Source organism: Talpa occidentalis, unplaced genomic scaffold (genome assembly GCF_014898055.3).
Source record: "Talpa occidentalis isolate TD23 unplaced genomic scaffold, MPIMG_talOcc4v2.1 talOcc4.7, whole genome shotgun sequence".
Taxonomy (NCBI): domain Eukaryota; kingdom Metazoa; phylum Chordata; class Mammalia; order Eulipotyphla; family Talpidae; genus Talpa; species Talpa occidentalis.
The window spans coordinates 83,228,320-83,255,871 of record NW_023605083.1 but is presented as its reverse complement, the minus strand read 5'-3'; the positions used below and the strand labels follow the sequence as shown (position 1 = coordinate 83,255,871).

General features: G+C 49.8%; 2 protein-coding genes across 2 annotated transcripts; both read left to right on the top strand.

The window, feature by feature from the left end:
* Positions 1-3,527: 3,527 nt before the first annotated feature.
* On the top strand, positions 3,528-17,951 carry PIGS (phosphatidylinositol glycan anchor biosynthesis class S). Its single transcript, XM_037493792.2, has 12 exons — positions 3,528-3,574; positions 3,845-3,984; positions 4,070-4,181; positions 9,573-9,662; positions 9,881-9,972; positions 11,863-12,070; positions 12,329-12,471; positions 13,171-13,285; positions 14,690-14,835; positions 15,396-15,496; positions 16,315-16,525; positions 16,880-17,951. Exons 1-12 carry the CDS (start codon positions 3,541-3,543, stop codon positions 17,153-17,155), a joined length of 1,668 nt encoding a protein of 555 aa, XP_037349689.1. The 5' UTR covers positions 3,528-3,540; the 3' UTR covers positions 17,156-17,951.
* An 823-nt stretch (positions 17,952-18,774) lies between these two features.
* Positions 18,775-24,653, top strand: UNC119 (unc-119 lipid binding chaperone). Its single transcript, XM_037494130.2, has 5 exons — positions 18,775-19,048; positions 22,403-22,516; positions 22,978-23,080; positions 23,235-23,407; positions 23,972-24,653. Exons 1-5 carry the CDS (start codon positions 18,811-18,813, stop codon positions 24,082-24,084), a joined length of 741 nt encoding a protein of 246 aa, XP_037350027.1. The 5' UTR covers positions 18,775-18,810; the 3' UTR covers positions 24,085-24,653.
* The last annotated feature ends 2,899 nt before the right edge of the window (positions 24,654-27,552 follow it).

Genomic DNA, 27,552 nt, shown 5'->3' with positions numbered 1-27,552 from the left:
CTTGCCTATTGATGTCCAAGGTTAGAGCAGACAGTATGTTGGGCTGCTGATCTTTTAGAGACTGGCACTTCAGAGTCATAGACTGCAGCTGCAGAAGGATGGCATGAAGCAAGATTTCAGTAACTTTTTTTTTTTTTATGATATGTTTATTTTTTTGGTAAGCTGAATTTTTTTATTTTAATTTTATTTTTATATTCCCCATACAATTGCAACCCCCTTATTTTGACCCCAAACCCTTCTTTCCCTGCCCCCCACCCTCCATAGAGTGTCTCTGGTTCATAGTTGTTTGTTGATTTTGATTTTTACTTTCTTATAGTTATTCTTTTTCCTGGTCTCTTATTTAAGTTTTCTAGATTCCTGCTATGAGTGAGACCATCCGGCATTTTTCTTTTTCTTTCTGGCTTATTTTGTTGAGCATGATCCCTTCCAGCTCCATCCATGTTGCTGCAAATTGCCTGTGTTTATCTTTTTTTGAAGGCTGAGTAATATTCCATTGTGTATATGTACCACATCTTTTTTTTTTTTTTTTAATAATTTTTTTTAATGGAGGCATGTTATTTATTTATTTGTTTGTTTGTTTGTTTGTTTATACAAGCACTGGGTACAGTCAGAAGCACGGGAGGGTGAGAGAACTCACCAGAGCCAGAGCGGGGAGAAGAGCAGAGGCAGAAGGACCGAAGTACACTGCTGAGGGGAGCAGCGGGCGGCAGGCGAGGTCTGCGCGCCATGTGGGACCCTCCTCCAGTGGCCGGGGAGCAGCCGGGGATCGAACCGGCGCTGCAGAGGCCGCGGGCAGCTTCGCAACCCAGCGCTCAACCGCTGCGCCACCAGGGAGGCCCATGTACCACATCTTCTTGATCCAGTCATCTATTTTTGGGCATTTGGGTTGTTTCCAAAGCTTAGCTATTGTAAATTGTGCTGCTATAAACATAGGGGTGCAGGTGCTCTTTGGAATTGATGTTTCTGTGTCCTCTGGGTAAATACCTAGTCAAAAAATGGGCAGAAGAGCTAAAAAGAAACTTCTCTGAAGAGGAAATGCAAATGGCAACAGGCATATGAAAAAATGTTCAACATCACTTGTAATCAGGGAAATGCAAATCAAAACTACCATGAGGCCTCCCCGGTGGCGCAGCGGTTGAGCGCTGGGTTGCGAAGCTGCCTGCGGCCTCTGCGGCGCCGGTTCGATCCCCGGCTGCTCCCCGGCCACTGGAGGAGGGTCCCACATGGCGCGCAGACCTCTCCTGCCGCCCGCTGCTCCCCTCAGCCGTGTACTTTGGTCCTGCCTGCTCTGCTCCCTGCTCTGGCTCTGGTGAATTCTCTCACCCTCCCTCACTTCTGACTGTACCCAGTGCATGTATAAAACAAACAAACAAACAAATAAATAAATAAAAAACATGCCTCTTAAAAAAAAAAAAACTACCATGAGATACCATCTTTTTTTTTTTTAAAGATTTATTTATTTATTTATTTATACATGCACTGGGTACAGTCAGAAGCACGGGAGGGTGAGAGAATTCACCAGAGCCAGAGCGGGGAGCAGAGCAGGCAGAAGGACCGAAGTACACTGCTGAGGGGAGCAGGGGGCGGCAGGAGAGGTCTGCGCGCCCTGTGGGACCCTCCTCCGGTGGCCGGGGAGCAGCCGGGGATCGAACCGGCGCTGCAGAGGCTGTGGCAGCTTCGCAACCCAGCGCTCAACCGCTGCGCCACCAGGGAGGCCCATGAGATACCATCTTACACCAGTGAGAATGGCACATATTAAAAAAAACCAGCAACAACAAATGTTGGCGAGGGTGTGGAGAAAAAGGAACTCTCCTGCACTGCTGGTGGGAGTACAAACTTGTCCAACCACTATGGAGAGCTGTGTGGAGATTTCTTGACCTACTAAACATAGAGCTTCCATATGATCCAGCAATTCCACTCCTAGGTATTTACCCAAAGGACACAGAAACATCAATTCCATCGATTTCAGTAACTCTTGAAGGCAGCTTTTGTGCAAAGTCCGAAGTAGGAGGCAGGACAAGCTGCTGACTTGACACAGTCCACTAGGGGGAGTCACTGCAGAAGGAGCACCAGGGCTTCTGGCTGATGGGAAAACCTCTAAGCCTCAGAACTCATGCAGAGCAAGATTATCTGGGAGACTGGCTAGTGCTGGTGTGCATTTTCTGTGGCATATGGGGAGAAAAGACTGGGCAAAGGCAGACGTGGTGAAGTCTCATGCTGAACTATGACCACTTGACTGGGATGTAAGCACTTGGGTCTAGCTGAGCAGATGAAGATGAGAATGTGATGGGTGTGTGTTGTGTGAACCAAGGAGGCCACACTCTGTGTAAAGTAGGTAACCAATCCTCCATCTAGCTAATTACTGCAATGTGGAAATGTAGGCTCAGTGTGACCTGATCTTACACGAACAAAAGTAAGACTTGTATGACACTTTATATATTCCTGTCACTTTGATCCTATTCTAATCACTTGATTTATTAAATCATTTACTCCAACACCTTCACATAAAGTAGACCTATTAGTCTCCCTGTTTTAATATGAGGAAACAGGCACGGAAAACGTAACTTCTCAACATCACTTTGGTCGTAAGTGGTGAAATCAGAATCTGAATCCAAATCATTAAGATTCAGAGTCTGGGGCCTCCCCGGTGGAGCAGCGGTTGAGCGCTGGCCTGCGAGGCTGCCCTCAGCCTCTGCAGCGCCAGTTCGAACCCGGGCCGCCGGGGGAGGGTCCCAAATGGCACGCAGACCTCCCCTGCTGCCCGCCCGCTGCTCCCCTCAGCAGTGTACTTCGGTCCTTCTGCCTGCTCTGCTCCCTGCTCTGGCTCTCGTGAATTCTCTCACCCTCCCGCGCTTCTCACTGTACCCAGTGCTTGTATAAATAAATAAATAAATAAATAAATAAATAAATAAATAAATCTTTAAAAAAAAAAAAATCCAGAGTCTGTGTTTATGAATTTTCAAGAATTTTAAGTGAAGTACCCAGGCTTTTATAAGCAACGAATTCAAATGAATATAAAAATACCGAATGAGTCAAACCTGCTAAAAGTTACTACTAACTGGCAATCTCCAAGTCTGAGGATTGAGGAGAGGCTATTCAGAAGAGGAGCTCTATGATAGCGATGATAAGCAACGACCTTGATGGCTGACATTTGAGCGCTTTCCGTGCGCCAGATTCTATACATGAATCCTCATTTTAGTGAGGAACACTGAAACTTAGAGCTGCCTATGGTTACCCAGCTAGTATTTAACAACTGCAGAGTTTGCGGTCCTAATCTCTGGGACTAGAAGTGTGGACTAGGAAGCGGGAGATTAATCTAATCTCCTATACGGGTCGAAACCGCGCCACCCTCGACCGCCCCTTGGGGCCCTAGTAACCTTTCAAACTCGCCGCTTGTTTTGACGCGGGCTCCGCCCACCCGCGCCGGCCTGCTTCCGCCTGCCGGTCCAGAGAGCTGCTCCTCATTGGTCCCGATCGCCGCGGTGGCTTACGATTGGAGGAAGCTTCCCAAGCCCCGCCCCCATACAGCCGGAAGCAAGTATGGCCGCCGCCGCGGCCACCTCTACCGACCTAGGTGAGTGGGGATTGGGTCGGGGGCCTGCGTTTCGCGAATTGCTGGGGAGGTACGAGAGGGCGGGGACTGTGGTGTGTCAGAGGTCCCGCGGACTGAGAGTCGGGGGTCATTTCTGACGGAATCCCTGCAGATTTGGGCCGGGCTCCTGGCGCGGGGATCCCTACGAATGCGGGCGGACTGTGCGGGTTGCCCAGGCTCCTCCGCGTCGGGGGTGGGGCCGGCACCCGAACCTCCTTTCCCGAGCCTGAGTCGATCCTCTGGTCCCCCCAGAGGTGGTCCGAGGCAAGCGCTCCGCCCTCTTCTTCGCTGCGGTGGCCATCGTGCTGGGGCTGCCGCTCTGGTGGAAGACCACGGAGACCTACCGAGCCCCGCTGCCTTACTCCGAGATCAGCGGGCTGAATGCTCTGCAGGTGAGACCTCGGTGGGGGAAGGTCGTGGGCAGCCCACCGGCAAGGCTGAAGACTCAACTCATGGTCCTGATGCTTCTTCCCGAAGCTCCGGCTCACGGTGCCTGTCACTGTCGTCTTTACCCGGGAATCATTGCCCCTGGACGACCAGGAGAAGCTGCCCTTCACCGTTGTGCATGAGAGAGAGATCCCGCTGAAATGTGAGTTCCTAGGTCATCAGGGCTCCCTTTCTGGTGTCAGCTCTGTCCAGAGATGGATTGGGGAGGAACAGCGTGGATGCCCCATAAGGTAGTTAAAAACTTATTAAAAGACTTCTCCGAATGAACATGTGTTTGGTTAGAAAAAAAACCCACTTTACTAAGTGTTAGGTACTGTTCTTAGGTACTAGGAACGATTTGGGAATGAATTAGAAAATGCTAATGATTTCAAGAAATCCATAGGTAGGTAAGAGAGAAAGACACCTAAATCACGGAAGCTGTTATTGTTGCTCTTTGTATGCCTGAAAGTAGGTGAGACACTTTCGGTGTGTTGTCTCATTTAATCTGGTCATTATGAGCTCCATTTTATAAATGAAAAAACAAACTTAGAGTGTGATTTTTCCTAGATCACAGTTACCTAGTAAGAGGTGGGATTGGATTTTAAATCCAGGTTTGACTGATCCCAGTGATCAGACTTTCATCAGCAAACAATACTGCCTCCTGCATAAAGCATGGAGAGGTGAATCTGCATATCAGGGACTCTGTGAACACTTGTTTCCTCCCACCATGTGAAGTGAAAGGTTGGGTGTGAATGGAGTTGTAGACTGAGTGTAGACCGTGAAGTATCTGTGTGCCAAGTATGTTCCAGCTCTTTAACCTTGGTCAAGACATTAAAAACAACCGTACCATTTTATATGGTTTAACTTAATGTGTACACAAATATGTCTGGTTTCTCAAACACATCCCCAAAACAAAAATTGCATTGTAACTCCTATGTTAGTTTGCAGCTGTGTTCTCAGTTTGTGGTGTACTACTGCTCATTTTTAGTGATACAGTATTCCATAAGATAATATGCAGTACAGTGGAGGGGCCTATCGAAAGTATGAAATCTGAACTCAGCTGGAGGAAAGCCTTGTTTCTGCCACTTATTTGTGTGAATTTGGATGAGGTTGGTAAGCTCTCTGAACTTGGTTTTCTTATCTGTTAAATAGGAAGAGTGCTAGGGCTGTACGTTTATTCAACAAATATTTATTGAGCGCCTATGTTAGATACAGCAGTGAACAAAGCAGACCGAAAAAGAACAGACAATTAAAAAAAGACAGACAAGTAAAAGTGTATGTTGGATGGTGAAAGGCTCAAACATAGAGTAGGGCAGGGACGTTAAGGAGGTTTTCTTGGGGGTTGGTGTTATCATTGCAGTTTTACATAGGGTGGCCAAAGAAGACAATTGAAGATAGGGCATTGGGTAAAGACCTGAAAGAGGGGAGGGAGTCTTTTGTGTAGCTATTTGGGAGAAAAACTTTTTTGGCAGAGGGAAAGGCAAGTATAAGGTTCTGAGGTGGGAACGGGTGTGGTGCCTCTGAAGACCAGCAAGAATACCATTGTGGCTGGAATGAGCTGAAGAAGGGAGAGATTAAGAGGAAATAAAGAGAACCAGAGCTGTACAAGGGGCCAGATCACAGACAGCTTTTATTCTAGATAAAAAGGGAAGCCATGGAAGGGTTTTTTTTTTTTAAAAAACTGAACCACCATTAGTACACCTAGCCAAGTTAGCAGTAATTCCTTAATGTCATCTAATTCTTTTATTATATATTAGCTGCTCCCTGCTCCAGACCCCCAGTACTTCTTTGCATATACTATTGATTAGTTGGAGAAACCAGGTCATTTGTTTTATAGAACATCTTGCGTTCTGGATCTGGCAGGTCACTTCTTCCTTGTTTCATATAACTTATTTTTCTAGTTACCATATTTTTTTAAAAAAAAATTATTTATTTATGCATACAAGAACTGGGGTACAGGCCAGAGGTGTGGTGGGTGAGAGAATTCACCAGAGACAGAGTGGGGAACAGAACAGGCAGATTGACTGAAGTACACTGCTGAGGGGAGCAGCGGGCAAGTCAGGAGAGGTCTGCTGCGTCATGTGTGTTGCTCCCTGGCCAGGGATGGAACTCGTGCTGCAGTGTCTGCGGATAGCTTCATAGGTTGTGTCTTAACCCCTTGAGCCACCATGGAGGCCCCCACCATAATTTTTTTTTTTTAAGATTTATTTATTTATTTATACAAGCACCGGGTACAGTCAGAAGCGGGGGAGGCTGAGAGAATTCACCAGAACCAGAGCGGGGAGCAGAGCAGGCAGAAGGACCGAAATACACTGCTGAGGGGAGCAGCGGGCGGCAGGAGAGGTCTGCGCACCATGTGGGACCCTCCTCTGGTGGCCAGGGAGCAGCTGGAGATCGAACTGGCGCTGCAGAGGTTGCAGGCAGCTTCGCAACCCAGCGCTCAACTGCTGCGCCACCGGGGAAGCCCATAATTTTTTTTTTTTTTTAAGAAATTATTTTATTTATCCAAGAACTGGGGTACAGGCCAGAGGTGCGGGGTGAGGGTGTGGTTTGAGAGGATTCAGCTCAGACAGAGTGGGGAACAGAACAGGCAGACTGACTGAAATACATTGCTGAGGGGAGCAGCGGGCGAGACAGGAGAGGTCTGCTGTGCCATGTGGGTCTCTTCCTGGCCGGCCGGGTATTGAACCCGTGCTGCAGAGACTGGAGACAGCTTCACAGTGCTGTACTGTGCTCAACCCACTGCGCCACTGGGGAGGCCCTCTAGTTTCCATATTTCTTATAAACTGGTATTTAGATCTAGTATGTTTGATTTTTTAGGCAAGAATATTTTAAAATTGGTGTGGTGTACTTCCTATTGTGCTATTTCATGAAGCGTGTCATAATGGCCGATTTTCCCATTTTGGATGATGCAAAGATGATTTAGTGAGTTCATGTATTGTCAGCTTGATTTCTGTATTTTAAAGTTCCTCGTTAACCTTTCACCTGATGGCTTTAGCATCCGTTGGTGCTGGAATTCGTTTTATTAGCAGTTGTGATTTTTTTTTTTAATTGTTGTTGGAGTGCCACTGGTTTGCATCCTTGATGGTGTTTTTTTTTTTTTTTTTCCTAAAAGATTTATTTATTCATTTATACAAGCACTGGGTACGTCAGAAGTGTGGGAGGGCGAGCGAATTCACCAGAGCCAGAGCGGGGAGCAGAGCAGGCAGAAGGACTGAAGCACAATGCTGAGGGGAGCAGCGGGCGGCAGGAGAGGTCTGCGCGCCATGTGGGACCCTCCTTGGGTGGCCAGGGAGCAGCCGGGGATCGAACCGGCGCTGCAGAGGCTGCGGGCATCCTTGCAACCCAGCGCTCAACCGCTGTGCCACCAGGGAGGCCCAGCAGTTGTGATTTTTTTTTTTTTTTAAAGATTTATTTATACAATAACTGGGGTACAGACCAGAGATGAGGGAAGGTGAGAGGATTCACCAGAGACAGAGTGGGAAGCAGAACAGGCAGATGACCAAAAACACTTCTGAGGGGAGAGTGGGCAAGACAGGAGAGGTCTGCTGCGCCATGTGGGTTTTTCCCCTGCTGGCCGGGAATCGAACCCGCGCTGCAGAGGCTGAGGACAGCTTTGCAGTGCTGCACTCAACCCACTGTGCTACCGGGAAGGCCAGCAACTGTGGTTTTTTAAATCTATTATTTCTTCTGTATTATATGACCTGGAATTCTTGAATTTTCCCAATAAAATTTTTTTTTAAGAGTTATTTATTTATTTATAGAAGCACTGGATACAGTCAGAAGCGCGGGAAGGTGAGAGCATTCACCAGAGCCAGAGCAGGGAGCAGAGCAGGCAGAATGATGGGGATTGAACCGGCGTTGCAGAGGCTGCAGGCAGCTCAACTGCTGCGCCACCGGGGGAGGCCCTTTCCTGATAAAATTTTAGGTTCAGTTTGTCATATTCTAGGGGAGCAAACTATTTCTTTGGGAATGCCTTACGTGTATAGGTTAACTTGGGGAGAATGAACATCCATAGACTAGTTTTTCCATCTAGGAGTTTGCATGCTTTTCCCATATTCTTCCGATCTTTTATGTCCTGAAGTAAAGTCCTTGTTTTTTATTTTTTTATAGTCTTGTGCATTTATTCCTATCATTGCGATTTTGAAAAATGATTGCTTTTCTATCAGATGTTGCTGGTATTTATTAGAAAGCTGTTGCTGTTTTATTCTCACATCTAGTCATTTCACTGAACTGTTACTATTCTTTTTTTTTTTTTTTTTGATATTTAAAGAGCAGGTTTATTAGAAAAGGGATAGGATAGTAAAAGACACTTGCATAGACACAGGTGGGCAGGAAGAGCTGCCCCGAAAGAGACAGGTTTGCTGATAGAGGCCTGCATGGTTGCAGGCGGGTGGCCTTGAGGAGAGCGGTCTCTGCTGAGGGAGGTCAGTAAAGAGAAGCCCTGGCATGGTGTAGGTCATGGGCAGGCAGGAAGGCTGCTGCCCTGCAGAGGGAGAGAGTTGGTGAAAAGGCACAGTTGGTGCATAGGCACAGGTGGGCAGTGGAAGTGCTGCTGAACTGTTACTATTCTAATAGTTTTTCAGTTGGTCCTCTTAGGTTTTTTTTTTTTTTTAAATAATTATACTACTTCCAAAGAGGCCATTTATTTATTTATTTATAAAAAATTTATGCAGGGCCTCCCTGGTAGCGCAAGGGGTTAAGTCACAGCACTATTAAGCTATCACCAGCCACTGCAGCACAGCATAAGTTTGATTGCCGGCTGCCCAGGGATCTAACTTACATGGTGCAGCAGACCTCTCCTGTCTCACCCGCTGCTCCCCTCAGCAGTGTATTGCAGTAGATCCACCTGTTCTGCTCTCCACTCTGTCTTTGGTGAATCCTCTCACCCTCCCACCCCCGCACCTCTGGCCTGTACCCCAGTTCCCTGGCCAGGGATCAAACTCATGCCACAGTGGCTGGTGATAGCTTCATAGTGCTGAGACTTAACCCCTGTGCCACCAGGGAGGCCCCCCCAGAAGTGGCCATTTAATCTTTTTCAAATAAATTATGTTTTATTTAATTTTCAAATAAAATTATGTTTATTTTTCTTATTATATTGGTCAGGAATGTGAGAAAGAACAATGCTAACTGAATAGAGGGTAGGGATCTTTGTCTTCTTACTCACTTTGATGGAACTATATTTACTGTGTATGTTTTGTTCTTACCAAGATTGTTCATTGGATTTAATTTTGGGGTCAGCTATTAAAATGATCATACAACTTTTTTCCTTTCATCTATTACTGTCATGAATATTATGGTAGACTTCTCCATGGGAGGTCCTTCAGGCTGAAGGTAGTGATTGCATAGTCAAAGGCAAGAGCTAGGCAGGTGGAAGAGACGGGATGTTGGGTGTTTAACATGATCCTTGCAGAAATCATTAGAATCGGTTGTGGCCTCCTGGTCTTTCTCTTCTCTTGCTCTCCTCAGTCACTGGATATTGTTAGTGTGAGGGCTGGGAATGTTGGCTGAGATCTGACTCTTACTTTTCCCATTATGCTTCTTCCCTTCTCAGACAAAATGAAAATCAAATGCCGTTTCCAGAAGGCCTATCGGAGAGCTTTGGACCGTGAGGAGAAAGCCCTGTCATTGGGCAGTGTGCAAGGTACCAGAAGGGGTGATCATATCATTTGAACATGAAGCCGCTTTTCCCCTTCTGTTCTCTAAGTGCATAGTTTCCATAGCTTAACTCCAAAGTCTCTGGGTAAGCTGGGAAAGAAATATCTTGTATTTCAGCCTGGGCCACTGTCAGGTATATGGAGGGGACCCTCGAGGAGAAGACTGATATTTCACTCCTGGTATACCACCTGCTCTTGTCCCTAGAGGCAGAATCCACGTTAGCTGAGCCACAGGAACAAGCAGCGGGCTCCCTGACTGTGTACGTGATCTCTGAGCACTCTTCACTTCTCCCCCAGGTAGGCTGAGCAGAAGATGGGCTGTGACCTTGCATTGTCCAGCTGTTCCTCTCCTAGGTCACTTTCTTGCAGCTGTGCAGTCCATTTCTTCCATTTGCTGTAGAAAATTCTCCAGCATATAGGAATTTACTCACTGACTCGAACTTTCTAATTCCAAGACTTGTACACAGTTAAAGCTCCAGTGACCATTTAAAGTGGAATAAAATCAGGATTAAAAGAAAGAAGCTGGTTTGAATGAGTTGTGATGGTAGTCAGGTGATTTCTTGACCTTTTTACTTTATGATAAAAAGGCTCAGTACCAAGTACCATTTTCTTTTAAAATTTATAATGAAAGATTTAATTATTTTTTTTATGATATATTTATTTATACAAGAACTGGGGTACAAGCCAGATTTGTGGGAGGGTGAAAGGATTCACCAGAGACAGAGTGGGGAGCAGAACAGGCAGACTGATGAAATACACTGCTGAGGGGAGCCACGGGCGAGACAGGAGAGGTCTGCCGCGCCATGGGGGCCCTCGCTGGCCGGCCGGGATCGAACTGGCGCTGCAGAGTCTGTGGACAGCTTCACAGTGCTACGCTCAACCGCCAGGGGAGGCCCGAGAGATTTAATTTTTTTTTTTTAAAGATTTATTTATTTATTTATACAAGCACTGGGTAGAGTCAGAAGCGCGGGAGGGTGAGAGAATTCACCAGAGCCAGAGCGGGGAGCAGAGCAGGCAGAAGGACCGAAGTACACTGCTGAGGGGAGCAGCGGGCGGCAGGCGAGGTCTGCTCGCCATGTGGGACCCTCCTCCGGTGGCCGGGGAGCAGCCGGGGATCGAACCGGCGCTGCAGAGGCTGTGGGCAGCTTCGCAACCCAGCGCTCAACCGCTGCGCCACCGGGGAGGCCCCCGAGAGATTTAATTATTATGAAAAGATGAAAGAACATTTTAATGAACATTCATGTATTCACCCTGGGTTGCAAACTACAAAAATAGCAACAGAGTTGGAATACTGTGCATCTTCATGAATACATGTCATTCCCTGTCAGCCAAAGTGACCACATTTTGAATGATGATATTTTTTTACTTTTCTTTGGATTTGTATAGAGATACATATGTTGTATCTCCATAAACAATATACTTAATTTTACATATTTTGAACTTTATATAAATGGTACAGTATAGCACATGTTCTGCAGCTTTTGTTTTATTTATCATTTATGTTTGAATGACTCATTACGATCATACATTGAATCAAATGTGCTAATTTTAAATTCTGTTGAATGTTTGGTTGTACAAACATATCACATTTTACCCAGTCTGTTGCTGACAGGCATTTGGATTGTCTACAGTTTTTACTACTGGAAATAATACTGCTGTGAACATTCTTGTGTTTGCTTCTTAGCCATGTGCCATTTACTTATGTCAGACTTTCCAGTTGTTGTTTACTCTGCTTTTCTTGCTCAGCATGCCATCTTTTCAACTAGTGAAGATTTAGATATTCTCTGGATATCTCTGTCTACTGGGAAAGAGAAGGGACTTCTTTTTTTTTTAAGATTTATTTATTTATGCATACAAGAACTGGGGTGTAGGCCAGAGGTGCGGGGTGGAGGGGGTGAGAGGATTCAGACTGACTGAAATACACTGCTGAGGGGAGCAGCAGGCAAGACAGGAGAGGTCTGCTGCGCCATGTGGGTAGCTCCCTGCCTGGGGATCGAACTCGTGCTGCAGTGGCTGAAACTCTCAATACAAGCTCAGAAATGCAATTGGGAGTTAACTATGAATCTAAAGAGACATGCAGGCCTGTTGGTCAGTGGCCAAAGGCCTGAGTCTCAGACAGGAGCCCGAGTGCTTTTCTGTTTTCTTCCCTGAGCCATGGGCACTCTGTCCCTTGCTTGCCCCTCACAGGATATGTTGAGCTACATTGGGCCCAAGAGGACTGCGGTGGTGCGGGGGATTGTGCACCGGGAAGCCTTTAACATCATTGGCCGCCGCATAATCCAAGTAGCCCAGGCCATGTCTTTGACTGAGGATGTGCTTGCTGCAGCCCTGGCGGACCACCTTCCAGAAGACAAGTGGAGTGCTGATAAGAGGCGGCCTCTCAAGTCCAGCCTGGGTAGGGTGTGTGGGCTCTGCCGTGGGAAGGGAGAGGGAAATGAATTCAGGGGCAGAGGGGAACCTGCATGTAAACTCTTTACCCCTTTCTTCTCTGGTCTCAAGTTTTTTTTTAAAGCACTCAATGTTCCTCCTAATTTTATCCTCTCTTTGCTTCCATGATGGCAAGAAGAAATAAGTTCAACTCAGCCATGGGAACAGGCCTCCCCTCTTCTTTAGTCCAAAGAAGCCTCTGACTTCCCAGACTTCTGTCTTACAGGCTATGAGATCACCTTCAGTTTGCTCAACCCAGACCCGAAGTCCCACGACGTCCACTGGGACATCGAGGGGGCTGTCCAGCGTTACGTGCAGCCCTTCCTGGATGCGCTCAGTGTTGCGGGCAACATCTCTGTGGACTCTCAGGTGAGACAGGGATGAGCTGAGGAATCCTCTGGCTGCACCCTCTTCAGAGCCTGCCTGTATTTAGTGTTCACAAGCATAGTCTGTTCTTCCAGCTCTCAGAGTTGCTGATTTGCGAGGCACTTCCTGTGTGTGTCTATGGTTCTTGCATCTAGTTTCCCTCTTTGGTGTCTACTTCAGGGAGTTTCATCAGTGCTTGTTAAACTAACTTCCTGATAACTTCCTCTAGAAATGCTTGCTCGTTGTGCTATCCTTAAAGGAATTTATTTTAGAAAACAAAAAACCCTGAAATAGACTAATGTAGTAACAACGAAGATGTGAAGAATGCAGCTTTCTGTATCACACAGTGTCCTTTTAGGGAAAACGTGGGAGAAATTTTTGTCAGGTCTTGGGAGTGGGAGTAATTACTTCTGAATAATTGGCTAGATTTGATCTTTTGGTTGCTGAATTCTGCTGTTCTTTGTTTAGGCTGTGTAAAAGCTTGGTAAACTATGTGGCTTTCAAAGCATGTATTTAGTATATTGAACTTTACCCTTGACATCTGTATTTGTTCCCCTCTACCTATTTTGTCTCGGCCCTGATTTTGTATCTTATATTTTTCCCTGTCCTAATTGCACCTAAATTAGGTCCTTAAAATGCACCTTAAATCTTTTCTGGGACAATGTGGGATATAAACCAATAAAATAATCTCCCTCTTTGCAGATCCTTTACTATGCAGTGTTGGGGGTAAACCCTCGCTTTGACCCTACTTCCTCCAGCTACTTCTTGGCCGCACACAGTCTTCCCCATGTCATCAACCCAGTGGAGTCCCGGCTGGGTGAGCTCCTGAGGAGGCCAGGGGAAGGACCTGCAGCTTCATCCTGGCCTAGGAGGCGGGTTGTATGTAGTGATGGTTCTTAGGCTGAGTTGGCCTGAGGGTGTTAAAGGAGTGCAGGGCATGTAGGCTTCCTTTTCGTGATATTCTGTTGACATTTGCATCTCCATGTCATCATGTTCCCGATGCTTTAAAAATGCTTAAACATGTTTCCCAGCACTTTTTAGAAATGGATAGGCTGTGTCTCCCTCCCTAAAAGCTACCCAGGAAAGATGTGGTCACATATGTGGGGAAGACAACGACAAAAGTACATGAAGATAGGATTTAAAAATTGACAATTCTGCTGAGGAACCTTGATGCTAGGATTCTAGGTTTTCACTTGCGGGGTGGAAACTAGGAAGAGTAGATGTGACCGAGAGCTGTCATGCAGGCAAACCAAAGTGAATATATTACTGATTGTGGAATTTCAGGCTAGTGAGGACTCAAGAGGCCTTTGCAAATTCCTTTTCATTTGTTCATTCAGCAGACATTGGCCAGGGGACTGTTTTGGGGGCAGTGCTGAGTTCAGACATATAGGAGGGCATTTCTGGCAAGGGAACTATGAATCTCAATATAGAAGAGTAAGAGTGCGTGGACATTCAAGAGGCTCAGAGAAGCTTATTTTTTTTATTTGTATTTTTAAAGATTATTTATTTATGCATACAAGAGCTGGGGTACAGGCCAGAGATTTAGGGCATAAGAGGACTCGCCAGAGACAGAGTGGGGAACAGAACAGGCAGACTGACTGAAATACACTGCTGAGGGTGAGACAGGAGAGGTCTGCTGCACCACATGGGTTGCTCCCAGGTCGGCCGGGGATTGAACTCGTGCTGCAGTGGCTGTGGTTTGCTTCATAGTGCGGTGCTTAACCCCTTGTGCCATCAGGGAGACCCAGGTTCAGAGAAGTTTAGTGTGACTGAGTTGTGAGGGAGTTACCAAAGATGAGGTGGGCAAGGCAGGCAGGTGCCAGATCACAAAGGAGTCTGAACTTTAACTTGGTATGAATGGCCAGCCATTGAAAGATATGAAGCAGGGAACTGGCATGAGGTCAGATGTATACCTGTGTATAAAACTAGTTATAGTAGTATGAGTACAGTGTGGTGGTGGCAGAGAAAAGCTATCTTAGTCAAGAGGGACTGAGGGGAGGGGAGATTTCAGGGGCATTTGGGGGATAAGGACTGTACTAAATCTTTGGAAGAATATTTAGAGGTTCTTTACCATAGAAACCTAGGGCTGGAGGACATCCTAGTGATTATCAGCTGGGGAACCTGAGACCCAGAGTTAGTGACCAGCAAGTTAGAGGCTGTTCTGGAAGATCTAGATCCAACATGTTTTGGTGTTCTGACTCCCCTTCTCTTCGTACCACAGGATCCAGTGCTGCCTCCCTTTACCCTGTGCTCAACTTTCTGCTCTATGTACCTGAGCTTGCCCACACCCCACTGTATATTCAGGACAAGGATGGAGCTCCAGTGGCCACCAACGCCTTCCACAGTCCCCGCTGGGGTGGCATTATGGTAATGGTCACACTCTGCAGATCCCAGAGGTTTTGGGGAGAGACAGATGCTCCCTGAGATTGTCCTCTGGTGTCTACTATGGGCCAGCTTATGGGAGTGACTGGCACCGAGGAGGTGAGGGTTTTGTAGCTCGTACCTCATAGCCCCACAGCATCTGATTTCTGCCAGTGTCTTCTATAATTTGACCCTTTTGCATGTAGCAATTTGCACATGCTGAGAGCTCAGTCTGTGTGCGTCATAGGTTTTAACCCTTTTTGTGGGAGTTTTGCAAGGTTGGGGACTTCATCTCCTCTGTTAGACATCTCCTCTGTTAAGGAGTTTCTCATGGGTCAGAACTCTAAAATAGAATAAAAATATCTCTTTCATAGGGCTTTGAGGGGATAATAGAGAAAATTTATTTAAAGCTAATAGCAGGGATCAAAAATATTAGCTGTACCATCAGGTTTATAATTTCTGAAGAGCACAGACTACATCTTCCTTTTTGCTCATGGCCTCTGGGTGTCTAGGGGAGAGCTGTGCACAGTCCTGGTGTGATGTGACAATCTCCTATCCCCTCGCAGGTGTACAATGTGGACCCCAAAGCCTACAATGCCTCAGAGCTGCCAGTGAGAGTCGAGGTGGACATGGTGCGGGTGATGGAAGTGTTCCTGGCTCAGTTGCGGTGAGGTCCTGGGTCTGACCACAATCTCCTGAGCTGACTGAAATGAAATCTTACCAACCTTGACTGTGTCCAGGGCCCCAGGGCCAGAGATGCAGGGAGTGAGTGGATTCACCAGAGACAGAGTGGGGAACAGAACAGGCAGATTGACCGAAGTACGCTGCTGAGGGGAGCAGTGGGCGAATCAGGAGAGGTCTGCTGTGACATGTGGGTTGCTCCCTGGAGTGCCAGGAATCAAACTTGTGCTGCAGAGGCTGTGGATTGCTTCATAGTGCGGTGTTTAACCCCTTGCACCACCAGGGAGGCCCTAACTATTAATTCTTAAGCTGACTGATCTGTTGATAGTGACTGCCTGCAGACCAATGTTGAGGATTCTCCCGCTGTCTGGGGTCATCAGGAAAGAGGATACTGATTGATTGGCGGTGTCTTGCCGTGGGTGCAGGATTAGCGAGGCACAGCATGCATGCCCTGTCAGAGGGAGTACTGGATCATCCCTTAACTCTCAGTGGCCCCATTTGTCCAGAGTAGGCAGGGTAAGAGGATTAAACTAAATTGTGTTATTAGAAATAGTTAGCCATGGAAACCTTTTCAAACAAGGTCTTAGAAGTCCAGTATAGAAATATGTAAAAGTGAAAATGTTGGGCTTGGGTTTTAGGGTTGCTTAGTGTTACTGCTCATCCCCCAGTACCCCAAAACACTTACTGCAGCCCCCATGTTTCTGGATTAGACTGATAATCACTTTTAATTACTCCAGGAATCTTAGCCATCTTCTCCCACTTTCTGGTCTCAGCTTCCTTGACCTTCCTTCACTGTTCCTACAGGCTGCTCTTTGGGATTGCTCAGCCCCAGGTGCCTCCAAAATGCCTGTTATCAGGGCCTCAGAGTGAAGGGCTAATGACCTGGGAGCTGGACCGTTTGCTCTGGGCTCGGTCAGTGGAGAACTTGGCCACAGCCACCACCACTCTCACTTCCCTGGCCCAGCTTCTGGGCAAGATCAGCAACATTGTCATCAAGGATGATGTGGCATCTGAGGTAAGCGGGCAGGGGATGGATGTGGTCTAGGATTGGAGTGGCCAGAAAGGCCTAGGGTTCGGTGCCTCCAGAGCCAATTGAGAAGCAAGGTATGTGTGGGGTTCCTTTTTTCAGTTCCAGGCATCCTCTAGAAGGCAATGCCAGCTCCCCAGTAGGTGGGGGTGTGAGGTTTTAAGCAAACGCTGAGAAAATACACCATAGTCCCTTTCATACTGGCCTCCATGTATCCTGGTGAATTCCAGGCAGACTCTCTGGTCGATGGAAGACACAGTGAGCCCCAGTACTCCCACTCCCATACCTGCCCTCCCACCCCCAATGCCTCGGACTTAGTGATAATCCCTTCCCCCTTCCTAGGTGTACAGGGCTGTAGCTGCAGTCCAGAAGGCAGCAGAGGAGCTGGCTGCTGGGCACCTGGCCTCTGCCTTCGTCGCCAGCCAGGAAGCGGTGACATCTTCAGAACGTGCCTTTTTTGACCCCTCGCTCCTCCACCTCCTCTATTTCCCTGATGACCAAAAGTTTGCCATCTACATCCCGCTCTTCCTGCCTATGGCTGTGCCCATCCTCCTGTCTTTGGTAAAGATCTTCTTGGAGACCCGCAAGTCCTGGAAGAAGCCTGAGAAGATAGACTGAGCAGCACAGTGTCTCATAGGAAACCTTCCTTCCCAGCCAGGTGGAAAGTGTTAGACTGAGAGGCACATAAGTGGAGCCTGTCATGAATGACTGGTCTCTCTCCAGCTGCCCTGCCTTCTCCAGCAACCAAACCCCCACACTTGAAAATTAGTATTGTCCCTTCCTATTTCTCTGGCTCAAATCCCATTCCCAACACACCATCTCAAAAGTCACATCCTCTGGGGCTGTTTATCCAGCTTGAATGTGAAGATACTTGCCTATCTCCCTTGGGGGACAGGGGCAGCTTGTGCTTCAGCCTTGTTCCTCACAGTCCTCTTGCGCTGAGAGGGAGCATTGGGGGAAAACCTGAGCTGGTTCCATTCCATGCTATTCCCTAAGCCCTAGGGAGAGCACTCCTGTCATGGAAGGGCCAGGTGCAGATCACCTCTGGGTCTTCTCCCTTATTCCCCTCCCTCCTGACTGGTGATGCTGTTGGGTATAGCCTCACAAGAATCTAGAAAGTGGCAGCTTTGGACCTGTTGCTGTGTGTTGCAGGGGCTCCCATCATCCTTACACAGAGGCAGTGCGATGACTTGGCATCAGTCATGCCTGAACTCAGCACCCTTGCTTCTGCATTTACCATCTGGGGAGCTTTGAATAAGCTATTAGGCCTCAGTTTTTCATTTGTTAAATGGCACTACTATTACCTCACCTTATGATATGGTTTGAGAATTAAATGTGACAAACTTGTGAAAGTGTTTGGCATATTCTGGGTTCTCAATAAACTGATTGAATATGAGATGGACTGATGCGAAGTATGAGCATTTCCTTCATTCATGTGTAGTAATGGTTTTCTAGAATCTATCCCCCTGGACTCACATCACAGATCCACCTTGCTTCCGTGTGACCACGTGCCCTTTCTCCCTCCCTGACTGGGAGGTAGACACCCAAGCTCTTGTCCCTCGGCATGTCTTGGGTTGCCCAACAAGGCTGTTAGCCTCTGTTTTTTCTTAGGGCATCTGGGAGAGGATCTTTTGTACCAGTGTAAGCCCTCAGATACTAACTTAATTCAAAAAAAGAAAATACACTGAGCATGGGCTGCAGCAGACACTGGGCTAGCTGCCGGGGTATGATAGAAGACGGGCTCTCTGCTTACCCCAAACTGATCTTTTGGGTGAGGTGTCAGTGTACAAATTAATTTCAGATAATGTAGTAGGAAAGCAAATCAGGTAGAGACTCTGGTTTAGCACTTTAGATTGGGTTGAAGGAGGGTCTTGGAACAGATGTCGCTTGAGCTGTCACCAGGACAAGAGGCCATCTGGGGGAGCAGCATCTCCGGCAAAGGCCCTGAGGTGTGAACTCACTGGACGGGTGCAGAGAAGAGGAGAGTGGCTGGAGCACAGCTGGTTAGGAGGAAAAGTAGCCAGGCCCTCCCTAGAGTGCGCGTCGACCAAGTGCTGGAGCCCACCGCGAGCCCCCCCCCCCCCCCCCCGCCGGCGAGCCGCAGCCTGCGCGGGTGGGCGGGCCGCCGGCCGGGCCCACCCAGGGGGCGGGGCCTGGGCGGAGCGGTACCTGGGCCCGGGCCGGGGGCGGGGCTGCGGGCGCTCCCCCTTCCCCAGGCTCCAGCCGGCGCAGCAGCCGCGGCGGCAGCAGGCGAGCCGCGGCCCCGCGAGGCCATGAAGGTGAAGAAGGGCGGCGGCGGGGCTGGGTCGGGGGCGGAGCCCGCTCCGGGGACCTCGGGGCCCAGCGTGGAGTCCAAGTTGGAGCCGCAGCCGCGGGCGGATTCCGAATCCGGGTCCGAGTCGGAACCCGAAGCAGGCCTGGGGCCCAAGCTGGGGCCCAAGCTGGGGCCGCTGCGGAGGAAGCAGCCGATCGGGCCGGAGGACGTGCTGGGGCTGCAGCGGATCACCGGCGGTGAGCGCCGCGGGCGGGGAGCGCGGGAGGGACCCCGGCGCCGCGCCCCGGGCCCCCGCCCCCTTCCCGCCCTGCCCCCCGCTTCCCCTCCCCCACCCGCTCCCCCCGCGCCGGCGTCCCTAACCTTTCTTCCTGCAGACCCCGAGCACTCCCTTCCCTGGACCTGCCTGCTCGCCCCTCCCCTCCTTTCAGAGAATCTGTGGCCTCCCCACTCTCCTTTTTTAGGGGTCCCTCCCCTTGCCCATGGTGGTGGGGCGGCAGCTGCCACTGTGACCCCTTTACCATGGAGTTTTTCTGGCTTTTTCTGTAGTAATGAGGAGGGAGACTGAGTGCTCTCTCTTCAGCCCCACCCTGGAGGCCAGGTGGGGGCTGAGTTACTGAGGTGATGTTAAGACCCTCAGGTCTTCCTGACCTTAATGCCCTCACCTGGGGCTCCCTGGAAGTCTGGAGCCGGCCTCCCTCCTCTCCTGGAAGGACTTGAGCTGAAAACGTCAGTGCATTGACCTGGGCCCTCTCGTTGGGTGGGGGGGGTGGATTAATGTCCCCCTTAGGCTGGACTAGGCTGGACAACCAGGGCCTTTCCTTTTGAGGGGAGGCGGGAGGCCTGGTCTCCACATGGAAATTCAGAGCGGGACTGCCTGGGCTGGAGTCCCACTTTTGATACATAATTGGCTGTGTGACCTTGGGCAAGTAACTTTACCTCTCTGAGTTTGTACATCAGTAAAATGGGGATAATGGCACTGAACTTTTAGGGATATTGTGAAAGTAAATGCTCTGATTTTGCCTAGCCTGGCATGCTGTGCGTGCTCTGTAAATAGGACTCTTTTTATCAGTAGTACTGAGGGCCCCACATAAGCAAGACTGCTATGGCTCCTGCCTGGAGGCAGACAACTGGGCATTCAGGGCAGGGGGGTGGGGTGGGCCCCCACAGGCAGGGAACAAGGACTAGGAAGCCTCATGGCAGAGGCGGTGGCTCAAAGAACAGGCCTCATTCATCAGCAAGCCTGCCCTGGCTCCCTCTGTGAGAGCAACTCTTGGGGCTCCTTTGCATGGGTGGGGACAGGTGCCTGAGTGGACCTCAGTTCTGGAACTGTAGGAACAGCAGAACTCAGGGCTTCCAGACAGCGGTGGAGGAGCCCATGGTAGCAGGTCTAGGCCTGTGCATCTGGGTCCCTAGGGGACTAGCTTCTCCCTCTTAGTAGAGCCAGGCAGCAGCCATTGTTGGCTGGGTCCCCAGAGCACTGAGCTCCCTTGCCTGTAGAGGGAGGGGGCCTGGATTAGTAATATTGTTGCACCTGGGCTGTAATTGGCAACAGTAGCATTTAAGGATTCAGGGTAGCTCAGGAACAGAACTTCCTTATAAGGTTTCTAGAGGTCAGGCTGACCTGTCCAGGCCCTAAGTCAGTTTAGGGGTTATTTTGTAATGATGGAGGTTTCCAGCACATGCACCATAAGTCTCCTAATTTGGAGGGAATTCTCAGCCCTTAGGCATCTGTGGGGATGAGTGGAGGAAGGGGCTTCATGGGAGCCCTTTTCTCGGTAGCAGTTGAAAACAGGACTCCAGGGCCCTCCACCCTGACAGTCCGTGGCCCTGGCCTTCTGACCCTAATCACACAGATCTGAAGTTTGTTCTTCCTGGATTACCTGGTCTTGAATCCAGCTCAGGAAGCTATTTGTGGCGGAGGGGAGGAGAGCAGTCTGTCCTGAGCCCTTGGCCACACTGCCTCTTATCTGGCCTAACCCTGGTGCCAAGCCTCATCTTTCCTTGGCAGAACCTGAATGGAGTGGCTGTGGTGTCCTGAGCCATGGCATCCCCATTCCTCAGTCTCCTAAGGACCCGAGGAGTGGGGAAGAGGGGGTGAAGATTGGGGGAATGGAGAGACAGGTTGAATTTGCTAAAAGAGACCAAAGTCACAAGAAGTTAGGTAACTAGGATCCTGTTCCCAGCTCTTCCTCCTCTCTCTGTGCCTTGCACTTTCTTTTCATACTTTGGACTAGTGTTTGTTTTTTAGTGAAAATAAGGTATATACAGAGTGAGGTAGAGGCTCTGCCGCTTCTCATTTTCCCACCTTGGGCTGTGATGGGCAGACCAGGGCTCAGACCCCTCCCCAAGCTCAATGTAGTCCCATCTGGGCCTCAGGGTACCAAGTGGTTACCAGGAGGGCTTCCTGGAGGGGGCTGTCCAACGATTGGGGAAGAGAGTGGCTTTACATTCACTTCCTCTTCCTGCCTCAGAGGAATAGGAGGTGGCTCAGGGGCCAGAGGGTGATTTCCGGGCCTCAGTGGGGAGGATGTGTTGTGGTGCAGGCAGATAGCACCGGACCCCCCCACTATGCCTCTCTGCTTCTTCCTATTTGTGACCAGAGCCTCCCAGAACACACTTTGCCCTTGCTCCTGCAAGAGCATGGAGAGTTGGGTCAGGCCCTGATATTCCTGAGCTTCCTCAGGCAGGGACTACCACCATTCCTGGTTCCTCTTCTGGACCAGAGGACTCCTCTTACCCCCATGCACCGCCCCTGCTGCACCTACCACACCCTCTGCTTCCCCTTGCCTGTGCTTTCTTTTTTGAGGGTGGTTCATAGCCAAGGATCTAGATGGGTGACCTCTGAGGGGCTTCACTTTGTTTGCTAAAACTTCCTCCCATTTGGAGATCAATGAGATGAAAGTAAAGGTGATCCCCTTCCCCCCAGTATTCTAGGCTCTGGCCTTGAGTCAGCAGAGCTTTGATTAAGCTGCTTAATGGAGCTAGGCTCCTACAAGCCGCTTATGGGGAGAGCAGGTGCTTATGGGGAGAGCAGGCGTTGGGGGTGAAGAGGAACAGGGAAGGGGTTGTTTGTTTGCCCCAGCACTATTGAGGTCAGGGCAAGTCCTTGCCTGGCCACCTAGATAATAGCACCAGGGGCAGCTTTGGGCTGGCAGTATCCTTTAGAGAAAAATTGTCTCTCCTGAGGCAGAGCTATATCACCCCCTTTAGAAGAGGTTTCCCTCAAACAGGACTGTGTCTTCCCTCTCATGCTGGGGGCACCCCGTCAGATTAGAGACCCATTTGTCTAAAACCTCACCATGAGTCTGTTGACTCAACTTCAGGGTGGATGGGAAAGTGTGGGGGAGGTGGCCTCATCCTCTGCTCTGCTCCTCAGTTTATCCCCAGTTATATCTCAGTGGCAGAGCTCTCTGTCTCTTACACTGTGGGGGCTCCCCAAGGACAGGGGCTCAGTTCACCCTTTCTAGAAGGCAGAGTGGCCTTAGGGATCAGAGAAAATAGCACCTAGTCTGGGGTGCCAGAAAAGCTGCGCTGGCAACAGGAGCTTCTGGACCTGCCCCCTTTCTTGCTCATCTGCCTCTCTCCCCTAGATTACCTGTGCTCCCCCGAGGAGAATATCTACAAGATCGACTTCGTCAGGTTCAAGATTCGGGACATGGATTCAGGCACTGTCCTTTTTGAAATCAAGAAGCCCCCAGCCTCAGGTGAGCGGGCCGGTGGGCCAGCAATAGAGAGGTAGGTGAGGGCTGTGAAGCAGGCTGCACCGGGACTTCTCACGCCACAGAGGAGTCAGAACAGAGCTGGGAGTTGGACCCCAGCATTCCCAAGGGCATGCCTGGGGCTGGACCCCTTTTCCTCCCATTGATCTCTGGGATTGTACTTCTTGGGAAGACAGTCCTGCCCTTTGTCCCTGCCAGCCTGCCCTCTGCAGGCCTCTCTGGGAACTGCAGCCCCAGAGGCCCCAGGACTCAGTTGAAATTGGTGACCCACTGACCTAGAACCCCCCAGGTGGGACCATTCTGCTAATGTTATGAATCCTCAGTGTGCATCAAAATCACCTGGGGGGGCTTAAAAAATGCAAACAGATGGGGACCCTGGGGTGCAGCCCTGGGTGGGCAAGGGCCCCAGCCTGAAGCCCACTGAGCCCAGCTGGGGTGCATTGCAGAGCGGTTGCCCATCAACCGGCGGGACCTGGACCCCAATGCTGGGCGCTTTGTCCGCTACCAGTTCACGCCTGCCTTCCTCCGCCTGAGGCAGGTGGGAGCCACGTGAGTCACTGGGCTTGGGCGAGGGCTGAGGGGGTGAGGGTGGGAGGAAAGCCCTTCCCAAGTTCTTACTGAGCCTCTCTTAGGGGTGGTCTGTCTTGAGCCTGGCTGGCTGATTTCAAGGCCCAGCTCAACCCTGCCCATTTCTTTCCATCAGGGTGGAGTTTACAGTGGGAGACAAGCCTGTCAACAACTTCCGCATGATTGAGAGGCACTACTTCCGCAACCAGCTGCTCAAAAGCTTTGACTTCCACTTTGGCTTCTGCATCCCCAGCAGCAAGAATACCTGCGAACATATTTACGACTTCCCCCCTCTCTCTGAGGAGCTGAGTGCGTGGGCCTCATGGGAAGGGGGAATGAAGGGAGGACTTGTAGAGACCAAGTTGGGGGAGGGGGTGTGTGTGGTTTTTTTTTTTTTTTTTTAAAGATTTATTTATGCATACAAGAGCTGGGGTACAGACCAGAGATGCAGGGGATGAGAGGATCTACCAGAGACAGAGTGGGGAACAGAACAGGCAGACTGACTAAAGTACACTGCTGAGGGGAGCAGCGGGAGAGACAGAGGGTCTGCCTCGCCATGTGGGTTGCTCCCTGGCTGGCCTGGGATCGAACTCGTGCTGCAGAGGCTGTGGATTGCTTCATAGTGCGTTGCTTAGCCCCTTGCGCCACCAGGGAGGCCCCTGCATGTGGTTCTTGACCCCCTTTTTTTCCACCCTGGGCCGCTTGTATGTCTGGCTACCAATCCCGTATCACCTATTGGGAAACTGAGGCGCACAGAGACTGGGGGAACTCAGAGGTTATTCAGCTTGTCCCCTTCCCCTAGTCTTGAAGCCCCTGCAGTGAACTGGCTCAGGCTCTTGACCTTTGCCCCAATCGGCTGGGCCTTTCTTACAGTCAATGAGATGATCCGTCACCCGTATGAGACGCAGTCTGACAGCTTCTACTTTGTGGACGACCGGCTGGTGATGCACAACAAAGCAGACTATTCCTACAGTGGGACTCCGTGACTCCCCGCAACCGGCCCTTGGCCCAGGAGGGTCCTGGGCCCTCAGCCATGACCTCCTTAATACTCACCTCTCGGTCTTCTTGGGGAGAGCTCCAGGAACCCCTGGCTCTGAGGCAATGTTGGGAGGGAGGGTGGCCGATGGCCCTGTCCCACGTCCACAAAACCTAGGGAGCCTGGCACATGGGGTTGGTGGGAGGAAGGCTGATTGCCTCCCTGTCCAGGAAGGCCTCCTGCGAGAGGAGTAGCCACCTCTTCCGGACAGCTGGCCGGCCGCTTGGGTCCAAGTTTCAGAATAGTGTTCCTCTAACTGGGCTTTGCCTAAGTCAGGGTGGGGGTCCATTCTCTGTGCCCTGCCCACCCTTGACAGGCCGTTTATAGTATATTTGCAGATGAAGACCCATGACTGCCAAGCTTCCCAAAGGAGTCTATGCCCTGGCCTTGCCCAGTCTCCCCCATCAGGGGCTTAGACACTGCCCGAGTGAGGGAGGGGCTAGTGCACCTGTATATAGTTTTCAATAAACTTCTTTTCTGTTCTCTGGCAGTGGGCCAGCATGTGTGTGTGTGTGTGTTAGGGGCAGGAGGGTGGGACAGGTGATAATGTGATCCTCAAGTCCTCCTGTGCCCTAGTCCTCTGCACATGACACCTTACTCGGCATCTCGCGTCAGCATTTAGAACATGTTGCAGCTGGAAAGGGTTTTTCCTTTGATAAAGGAAACCCAGGCCCTGAGAGGGCAAGCTTTGGCCTGAAATTGCAGCTAACCTTGGCGGAACAGAGGCTGCAACAAGGGCCCTGACTCTCCCTAACCAGTGGGTTGAGTGGCCCTTGTCAGAGAGAGAAGGTGCAGGACTTGGGCTAAGGCCTAGATCCAGCTCCTTGCCATCAGCTGCTTTTGGGACATCCTTGTCATTGTGCCCTACATATAACACCGCCCTTGGCATCCAGCCTTACCCCACACGCAGAGGTCTTGATTTCCTTAATGGAGGAAATTCAGGAACTGAGCTGGGCAGAGAACTCAAGGCATGCGCCCTACTATTCCAGGCACTCATTTAAATATGCCTGGGGCCAACCCTGAGAAGTTGGCGTAACCTGAGGAGGCCCAGAACCCTGGGTTCTATGGAGCCTTTTCTGTGAGGCAGAACCTGGGCTGAATTCTGGAAATTCTAAAATGAGTGAGACATAGGGAAAAAGTACCTGTCCCAAGAATAAGATGGGCTGGTCATATACGGGAGCAATTCATCCTGCTTGGAAGAGGCAACTTTGGAGCAGGTGCTTGTAAATGGGACAACTTTAACTGGAAGAGAGGGGAGAAAGCCTTTAGGGGTATGGTACAGTGTAAAGCCACGATTGGGAGGTGAGAGTTACCAGGTGTATTCAATCCAACCCTGTGTATGTAAGTATAATTTCATTCCTGATTCCTTTACTTTTTTTTTTTTTTTAATTTTTGCGTAGAAGAACTGGGGTGGAGGCCAGAGGTGTGAGGGAGAGAGGATTCACCAGAGGCACAGTGGGGAACAGAACAAGCAGATCTACTGAAATACTCTGCTAAGGGGAGACAGGTCTGCTGTTCCACATATGGGTTAGCTCTCTGGCTGAGGATTGAACTCAGGCCAAAGTGCTGAGACTTAACCTCTAGGCCACCAGGGAGGCCCTTCACTTGGTTTATTTTATCCTACTGGAGACCTTTTTAGACCTAAAGACCTACTTGGCATTGTGATGCTACCATTCATGTGTTACAGAGTACTTTCTGTGTGCACCCTAGGGTTTTGGTGCTGGGTTTTTTTTTTTTTTAAGATTTTAAATTTATTTTTACGTAGAAGAACTAGGGTACAGGCCAAAGATGCGGGGGGGTGAGAGGATTCACCAGAGACACAGTAGGGAGCAGAAAAGGTGGATCTACTGAAATACACTGCTGAGGGGAGCAGTGGGCGGAGTCAGGAGAGGTCTGCTGGGTCATGTGGGTCAACTCCCTGGCTGGGATCTGGATTGAACTGGTGCTGCAGTGGCTTCCCATTGTGCTGAGACTTAACCCCTTGCGCCACCATGGAGGTCCTGGTGGTGTTATTTTATAGGGAAACTCCAGTGAGCATGAGGGATTTTTCCACCTACACAGACATCAGGAAGAAGCCCTCCCCTGCCACCCTGATAACTGTCCTCTTCACTGTTCTGCTAAGAGGAACTGGGCTGAGGTTCTGTACTGGGCCCGCTGTACTCCAGCTTGTGACTGGGAGGGGGATTCCACCTGGAGCAGGCACCAGGTTGGCACTCAGCGGGTTAGTGCTCCCCCATAGGCCTGTGTCCTTTGGGCCTGGAGGAGGCCCAGCTGGGAAAAGCCTAGTCCCCTGCCTCCTTTTAAGTCTTAATGCTGTTGGCAATGGTCCTGCTGCTAATGGGGTCACGTGCTGCATTTGGTCCCTGGCACTTCCCTGGGAAGTCTTAGAGGATCCCTGGGCAACAGAAGGAGGAAGACATGGTGGGGGTGGGGCTAGTTCGGCCTCTGATGTGGAGGGCCTGTGAGCACAGCAGTCACTCCTTACTTGGTGAAACTGGGCCTCAGAGCCTGTCTCTGAAGTGGGCCAGATATTTTTGCTTTGACTCGTCAGGGGCGTTATGAGGATGCCACCACTGAGTTTAGCAGGAAAGCTCCAATGTTAGAGAGACCCCTGCCTCATGCCTGCTTGGGCAGCGCTGCACACTTGGATTGCCAGGTGGTTGTTAATTTGTTGGTTGCTTCCCCTGTAGTTGGTAAAGAGCTGCATTTCTAGCTCCCTGTGCCTTCCCTCATGCCTGCCCCCCACCCCAGCCACCCTCCACCCCTTAAGCAAGGGTGCTTTGATTTTTTTGTGTGCCATGGCCCCCTTTGTTGTTATTTGCTGAGGCCTAGGGACAAAAGATATTTTTTTAAGTAAACATAAAATCTATTGTAATCATATCTATTTTATGTATTAAAAATCCTTATATATTTTTCAATACCAGCAGTGTTATATGACAACACCTGTCATTTCCAGTCTCATCGGTCTATCTAATGACAAAGTCACAGATTCTGCACAGCTCTTATGATCTGTGGCTGACATTATCCAGGGAAATGCTAAATTTGAGGTAGAGGTGAGTGAAAGTGAAGGTTTAATTTCTCCCTCCAAGATCATGGATCCATGATTTCTAGCCAGTTTTAGAACCTCTGAAGAAAAGTATTCATTTCCCCTTAATAGGAAACCTCCAGGCCGGGCTTCTTTTCTGACGGGTCCTTGCTCACCTTAAAACGGGGTTAAACACCTGGCGCGCGGAGGCCAGTAGGGGGCAGCATAAGAGCGGCAGTGCAGGGCTCTGCTCAGTCGCGCTGCCACTCAGTTTTAGATCTAAAGGTCAGCCTGGTTACCAACCGACCAACCAACCAACCAACTAATGAAACTAAACTAACTAGCTACCTAACATGAGACCCAAAGTCCTCAGTGCTTTCCACCTGTCTTACT